This window comes from Poecilia reticulata, chromosome 9 (genome assembly GCF_904066995.2).
Source record: "Poecilia reticulata chromosome 9, P_reticulata-male-v2, whole genome shotgun sequence".
Lineage (NCBI taxonomy): Eukaryota > Metazoa > Chordata > Actinopteri > Cyprinodontiformes > Poeciliidae > Poecilia > Poecilia reticulata.
The window spans coordinates 25,850,477-25,858,541 of record NC_088838.1 but is presented as its reverse complement, the minus strand read 5'-3'; the positions used below and the strand labels follow the sequence as shown (position 1 = coordinate 25,858,541).

General features: G+C 38.2%; 1 protein-coding gene across 1 annotated transcript; it reads right to left on the bottom strand.

The window, feature by feature from the left end:
* Positions 1–994: 994 nt before the first annotated feature.
* On the bottom strand, positions 995–7,900 carry paip1 (poly(A) binding protein interacting protein 1). Its single transcript, XM_008418102.3, has 11 exons — positions 7,502–7,900; positions 6,184–6,335; positions 5,735–5,944; positions 5,513–5,625; positions 5,173–5,284; positions 4,950–5,075; positions 4,732–4,838; positions 4,389–4,506; positions 3,627–3,681; positions 2,937–3,015; positions 995–2,083 (listed from the first exon to the last, which is right to left on the bottom strand). Exons 1-11 carry the CDS (start codon positions 7,698–7,700, stop codon positions 1,996–1,998), a joined length of 1,359 nt encoding a protein of 452 aa, XP_008416324.1. The 5' UTR covers positions 7,701–7,900; the 3' UTR covers positions 995–1,995.
* Between the last annotated feature and the right edge of the window lie 165 nt (positions 7,901–8,065).

The following is an 8,065-nucleotide window of genomic DNA, read 5'->3' as shown; positions in this document are numbered from 1 at the left end:
AACAGGACAATAATCCCAGACATACTGTCACAGGTTGGCTCCATGCCAGAGGGAAAACAAGACAGATCAGATGTTAGATTTTATTGTAAGGAAGAATACATAAATCATGTTGATTTAAATGTGTATCGTCAGACTATCCTTTATGTCAGCAGTACATTTTTGAGACAATCAAAGGCAAAGATGACCAAAAAGCTGGAGCTGTTTCCTCTGGGGGAGAAAAACAGACCATGATTTGAACAATTTAATCACTTCTGAGAAAGACTAAGATAGGTGTTCCAACATGCCCAAAAGTGCAGCTTTCCTTAAATACAGCAGAGCTCCTGAGGGACTTGTATTAACTGGGACCGATTGAAAAAAAGGCCAATGTTAACATTTTGGAATGGCCCCAACCGCTACCCTGTTATAAATGTACAAACTGTGCTTAAAACTCACGTTCCTGCCAGAAAACAAAAAACTAACAAAAAAAAAACAATTAAAATAAACACAGTGATCTCTTACACCCTGCAGAGAACAGACATGTTTTTGAAAGCAGGATTACCCAGAAAGCAAAATACCATGCACGGACATAAATAATGTTTGACCTCGTACATAAATAAAACATATCGCTTGGGGAGGACATCACTAATTTTTGTTGCCAGCAGGTGGCAGTGTTTGACTAGAACAAAGAAAATAAATGCCGTTGAAAGCTTGAAATGTAAACATGCACATTTTCAAAAATGTTTTAAGAATTTTTTTTTTTTACCGTCTCAAACCAAAAATGTTTTAAGATTCAGCCATGAATGAATAAACATTACACATCCTCCTGCTGTATGTTTTTATACTGGTAGTCATGCACTTAGGCAAATTTGGCACACTTTCTTTTAAATCTGTATTTCACCAGAAAGAGACCTTGACCAAGGTCGTCGTCACATAAATCTGAACTTTGTAGTTCAAGACATTTTGATCTACCTTTCAAATGACTAAAAATAAAGTAATTAAGAAAAAGACAACAGCCCACATTATAAAGAATTTATTGCAAGCAAACATTACTATAAATAATATGTACAAACTATAAAACAACATTCGCTTACATGTTATGTGTGGATTGCCGGTAAACAGTCTTTCAGTCTTGAGCCAACCAAGAATTTGGGCCACATCGCCAAAACGTGCAGGATGTGTACATATTTGATCATATTTGCAGGAAATCAACTATTTAAAATGAACGGCATTCAGAAAACTCTGGATCATTTCCTACAGGTTTTCCTACGGTGTAACTTTGAAAAGTATTTAAAAGAAAATTAAATTTAAAATTAGGTTCTATGCGAAACAACTTTTACATATTTGTAGCCGTTGCTAACATGTAGAACTGTTCATAAATATCTGGGTGTGATTCAAGAGAACTTCAGCCAGATAAACAGGTGGAAATATTTAATATTGGCAACTTTACAATGTATCACATCGCAAAAGTGGAGATAAAGGCTGCATCGTCTTTGTACTTTATGCGGATATGCAATAAAACATCTGCCTCACCCATCAATAGTGCATTTTTAAACAAGGAGAATGGATTACCGTATGATGTGTGGCAATAATTGGTATTTAAGAAAATACGAACATATTTTTTAAAAAAAATTTTAAAAAAGAAATCTTTCATTCAAGTCTTAACTCTAAAAAAAAAAAGTCCACAGCACACTATTTCCCTCTTGGCATTTGGTTGAAAAGAAAACCAGCTCCGGGAGGAAATTCCAAACAGCAAAACAAAAATAAGAGAAGAAGTAGTCAACATTTTGAACAGTTATCCCACTGATTGTCCCACTTTCTAATGAATGCAGACTGAAGGAAATTTCAGAAGTGCAACTATAAACAGCTCTTTGTTAAACAGAGGGTTTGTTCGCAGGAAAATAAAAGATGTGAGTGTATCCTGATGTTAGTTATCCTTTGCTTTTCAACATTCTTGTAACGCAATTTGGAAGAGTACAGTATTATCCTTGTTAAATGTCACTGACAACCCCAGTCGTGTCATTGCTGCCGTTTCATCTCGGACTCTAAACAAAAGCTCTCATATGCTTCTTCGATCTCTGGATCCATCTCGTCCTCTATGTCGAACCTGTAAAAATCATAAATCAATTAAGACACACCGATTCCAAAATATGTCTTTTTAACCGTTTTTTTTTTTTTACAAAAAGTCAGTAGTACAAAGAAAAACAGGGTCACAGACACAGTTTTGAGAGGGGGAATGGCAGCGACTAAAGCCCTTTGACACTCAGCTGCTGACTAAACTGGATCTGAGACCAGATAGACTCTGCTGCATTGTGGGTCACTTGGAAACATTTGTAAAGCTCAGGGCCCCATGGGTTTACAGTCGGTCATGTGACTTCATGTGTCTGGTGATGTTACCTCACAGTCACATGACCAAAGATGAACAAGCAGGATGAAACCTTTAGGGCGCCATTTGAATAGTGCAGTTACCTGTGCTGAAAAGATTGCAATTTGCCAAGAAACATCCTGAAGAGGAAAGAAGCAACAATGTGTGAACTCATGAAAGGAACGCTGTGTTCTTTCGTTCCAGGTCGATGCAAACTGTTGATCAGACGACTCCCAAGAACCGGTACACTAAAGAAACCTGCACCAGGAGCAGCATCTCGGTCTGACACAAGCTGGTTGATTTCTACAAAGGTCTGGCTTCTCTGAAATTTGCTAAAGGACATTTATCCAAACAAAAGTAAGTTTGTACGCATCTATCCGAGACTGTATATCTGGTTTGGCCCTTTGCTGACCTGAGGGTGAAGTTATTTATTGCAAGTCTACTTTAAATGCAGAAAGAATGAAATAAATGATCAGAATCCCAAAATGAGCATAGCATTCACCCTCACAAGCATCTGTAAACTTCTGTCTGAACAACCCAACTAGCTGAAAGGATCTGAATTAGCTTTGCATTTATACCAATAAAGATTACTTACTCTTCATTGCCGTTTTCACCATAAGCATCATGGAAGTAGTCTTGCGTCTCCAGGAGCTCTTGATATTTTTCAGCGTATTCTGTGGAAACCGACAGAGCGACTTTCAGGCACAACAGAGACTGAGACAGAAGTGTGACTGTGCTAAAGCGAAGTGAGCAGAAGAGAAGCGCCAAGCTGAGTCCGAGTTATTGTTTATTAGTAATAATAAATACACCTAGAGTAAAAATGCTCAATTCACTTAAGAAATAATAATTATTATTGTCCAAATGAGAACTTATAAGTCTAATCATTTGGGTTTGGTAGCGATCGGTGTTGTTCAAAATCAACAGCAGGGTTGCCATACAAACTTTATAGCAAAACCCTTTAACACTTAATTTTGCATAGTTCTCATCCATTTTCAGCAAATATTAAAAGCAAGAAGAAATATGTACAAGTAAATATCTGATTTAATTGTATTATTGAATTGTTTATTGTATTCCTCCCATGTACTGTATTTATTTGAGCTATTTGTAAAGTACTTTGAGGATTAGGAGTTATTGGACATAGTTAAACTTGACCTTAAACATCCAACCTTAGAGCATTTATGAGGCTTACCATGTGTATATTAGCAAACCATAAAACATTTGATTACTTTTGGTTTGTGGTTATAATAAGGTTTTGCATATGTTGAGAACTGATCCATACACTCACCGGGATCTGCTGCTGTAAAGGGTGTACCGTCCTCAGTGTAGAAGGTCGGTTCATTCTGAAGAGCAAAACACAAAACACTTCACCAAAAAGAACAACCGAGGAAGAGGCATATGAAGATGTAGAACTTCAGCTAAATCACCCAGTCTGACACTGAAAAGCCTAATCTTTTTCCGGTCAGTAAACGCCTCATACCTAACCTACACTCTGATGTTGTCTCTATTACTAAAGAAAGACTCAAAAATAGCTATTTTTGGTGTCACTGTTTAATAAAAAAGTCAGTTGAAACAAAAATGTGTGAGGCTGTTTAAAAGCAACTTGTATTTTTTTTATTTGTTTTTTTTTTTTTACAGAAGCCATGTTGGATGTTCGTTTAAGCTGCCAAAATGGAAAACTGAGCCTTCAGCAGATAACAGGAAGGCTGAATGCAGTAAAGCAAAGTTATCCGTTAAGTTCTTCATCTCTGTCATGGAATGTGATGGATTTTGAAGATTCTGGTAACCTTTTGGTAAACTCAGTAAAATATGCGCAAAACCCTGTTTTTTAATCGCTCTCTCTCTCTCCCTCTCTCTCAGTGTGTTGTTGCTTCTTGTCTTTGTATAAATATTTAATTACCACTCACAACAGGAAGACCAGAAAAGAAAAGCTATTTATTCCGATAACAATCAGAATCAGCAGCTTAGCGGGTTTTACAAAAACTGAAGATTGTTCACAAATCAAACAAAACAATAAAAGCCGATGTTGACGTTAAGTCTCGACACTGACCATGAAGTAGTTGGGGTCGTTGTCTGGTGTGGCGTTGCTGGCAGCGGCAGCAGCAGAGACTCTGCCCCAGTCGCTGGATCGCAGCTCCACCAATTTCAGGAGCATCTGTCTCACGTCCCTGAGGAAAACCAGTTAAACGGTTTTACTGAAGACGCTCAGAGCACCGTCCTCCTGTACTGCTGAGCTTTTCCCAGCTGCTAACTGATGCCCAGATTGTTACAGACATGTGCTCTTTAAAAACAAATATGGAGCTGAGATTACCTAAAAGAAAAAAAAAAACAGAATACATCAAACAAATTGTTCTTTCAAAGATTTTGGATTAGGTGGTAGGTATTATACACACCTGCTGCATGTAGCGTCCAGGAGAATAGTCTCGATTCTTTGGACCAGTTCGTCCATGTGTGGTTTCCCGCTCTTTTTCCAGGCGTCATCCAGGATTGAACCCGTCAACTAAAAAGCCAAAAACATGCTTATGTCCCTTTGAAGCGCCACACGCAACACTAAAAACACTTTTACTAAACAAAAAAATCTCCAAAAACATGTCGAAGATAATTGTGAAACCTTTAGCAGCTTGACGGCACAGATGAGATTTGCGTCGACAGGATGTGAAAGCAGAGCTTCCAGCAGGTCTTTAAGAGCCGAAAGGAGAATATCTGCTCTGTTCGGAGCTTCTTTTCCACTTTTTATCTAAACAAGAAACATCGTTAAAAAGGCACATTTATAATGACAATGACATTTAAAATATAAATGTAAATACAGCGACGCAAAAGAAGCGTGTTCCTACCTCCAAATTTAGATACAACTCCCCGAGAAATAACACAAAGGAGTGAAATTTCTTCTGAGCCTCTGGACTGCCTCGTATGGCTACGTTTCTTTGTTCGTACTCCGTCTGACATCTACAGCAGAAAAACAAAAAAATATCTCCGTTAATGATGTAAACAATTACATATTATACAACATTTATTTTTTGCTGTGTGTTACTAAAATTATTTCTAATCAAAGCATCTCCCCCGTCTTTTTGTAATATTAGACATATAAAAAAATGACATAACCTGCTTTCATTTCAAGATAACATCTAGGTTCAGGTTGGGCAATGATAACATTTATTAAAAGCAAAAATTTACCGTTGCAAAAGCAATCGACGAAAGTTCCCACTTTGTGGGCTGAGGGCGAGGTGATGGGACAGGTAATTACAAAACCTGGCGCCGGTGTAGGAGAAGTTTGGGATGGCAGTAGACTGAGATAAAGAGACAAAAATTGGGTAAGTTACACCAAATACATGCATATCAATGTCTTAACAGAGAAGCCAAATCTGTAAAGAAGAAGAAAACTGAATGTTGCCAAACCTGCGTAAAGATCAGCTCCACCAGTTCCTTCAGCAGCTCTTCTGTAGTGACCCAGGAATTAAGCATACTGGTGATCTCTTCGACGTCGTACTCGAAGGAGCCAGGAGAGGAGCTCAGGTGAGCAAGGAAATCTGCGACTGTATCAGCCAATGAGGAGTCGCTGTAGTAGCTTTCACTGTAGCTGTCATTGTCATCATAATACCCCAGTTCCTAAACAAAAAACAATTAAGAATTATAAAAAATGGTAACACCAGGAGTAATAAGCAGTAACATGTTCAAACAATATATTTACTTCAAATTCATAAAGTACAAATGAACAAAAATTGAAACTTGTTCAAAAAAATGTAATAAAAAAAAATATTCAAACCTTTAATATCAGACCGAGGATGATCTATACAGAAAAAAAAAAAAAAAACATAGCAAAAATCTGGTGTAAAAGTTTCTCTTACTTCATATGAGCCCATCCCAAACGGAACAAACTCTGGAGCACTAGCTGAAAGCGTCGATGTCCTGACCACAGAGTCCACATCGTTACTCTCTCTGGGGACAGAGGCATAGCCGGGGCTCACGCTCTGTAGAGGGCCGCCCAGTGTCCGAGAATCTGAAAGCAGAAACAAATATGTAACAGCAAAATAGGAAGCTGCTTGCTCGACAAAAATAGCAACGGTTCTCAACTGCGGTACTGTAACAACATGAACTGGTCCCGAGGCCAGGAGGAGTAATTGCACTGTCTCCACCTCTGTGTGTTGCAGGGGAAGGAAGGTGTTCTTTCAGAGCAGGTTTACCTCCATCTACCAGCATTCATCAAGTACTATAAAAGGTACAGGATTTGTCGACTAAAATAGGAAAAAGCTCAGTGGGGACTCGTACTGATTTGAAACACGGTACTTGCATCTGTGTGATCACATCTGGTACTGTGATTGGGTCAGACTCTTTTTTTGGTCACAATTTATAAATACACTTGAAATGTGAACAGAGGAATCTTGTAACCACATCCAACTTCTTTAAGTCCTAATTGGTCTGAATATTTAGCATGATTTTAAATAGTCTGCTTTAGTAACCTTTCTATATTATTTCCTTGAAAAAATCTGCAAAAAACAAAGAATATATATATATATATATATATATATATATATATATATATATATATATATATATATATATATATATATATAACACTGCACACTTCTTTAACAAAAAATAAATAAACAAATCTGTCAAGAGATAATGTCTCCTGCAACTATTCCTTAAAAAAAATTGCATTTTTGGTTCCAAGTATGATCTTTCATAAACAAATAATAATAATAAAAAAGAGATATGTCTTTTGGGAAGCCACATACCGATGGCACTGCTACTTTTTAATCTTTCTTTTAAGTAAAGCAAACTACCCCACCTTTTAAGGAAAATCATGTGCTCAATGTTGTCAACATGACATTAAGGTTAGCTTCATATTAGCAGTTAGTAGCTCTTCAGATAACTTTCGGCTTTGTAAGCAGCCTCACTGTTGACACTTAAAAAGGTGAGACAGCTGAGCAACAGCTTTTATTAGCTGCGTATTAGCAACCATAAAATAACAGAACATGTCGCAACTCCAACCTAAAAGGGGCAAGAACAACAACTTCGGACTTAGGTTAAGAATAATCAAATGGCCTCAAATGTTTGACAGAGTATTTTTGCGAACAGATATATCCTTCATGAAGTATTTCGAAATATCATTTTGCACGAAACGAATCTGAAAGTAGCTACGTTAGCCATGTTAGCTCACACCTCCTCCGGGTAATCCAGCGGTCGCGTTGATGCTGGTCTCCGGGAAAGGAGGAACCGACCGTGGCTGCCGCAGCGGCTCTCTCTGGTTGAGCACCGAGGCTTTGGCGTCACCATCTCTGGCGTTAACTGCCAGCGCGGGATCCGCTGGAGCTCCACGGCTTCTCCCGGCTCCAGGGGCTCGATCAAAATTCTCGTTCATGACTGCTTGTTGTTGTCGAGCCTCAAAACAGCATATGAGAGGGATTAAAATAGACTGTTTCCTACAGCTTTATCGACCAGTGTTTATGTGTTATCACTGTAACACCTGTTCTATCTGTCTTTCATAGTGGCCTTTTTCTGTTCGGCTGTAAGCTAGCAGCATAACTTTTCGTACTACTTCCTTTCACAACAAACTTGCTGCCCATGACACAGTTATCAGTCAAAAGGAAAGTGTCTCTCTCTAGTGGCGTGGAGTGGAAGTTCAGTATGGCAAATAGTTTTAAGAAATAATCAAATCGCTGCCATGCCTACAATTTCTTTCTTAATGGAAGTATACATCTGTCGAGTCGAGAGGCTTCAAAAAGG

Excerpts from the sequence above, each read along its gene's own strand:
- paip1 (XM_008418102.3), bottom strand. The coding sequence starts at position 7,700 with ATGAACGAGAATTTTGATCGAGCCCCTGGAGCCGGGAGAAGCCGTGGA. Across the intron at positions 5,285-5,512 it reads CGTCGATTGCTTTTGCAACG|ATGTCAGACGGAGTACGAAC; the intron begins GTAAATTTTTGC and ends TTTCTGCTGTAG. Across the intron at positions 3,016-3,626 it reads CTTTACAGCAGCAGATCCCG|AATACGCTGAAAAATATCAA; the intron begins GTGAGTGTATGG and ends CGGTTTCCACAG.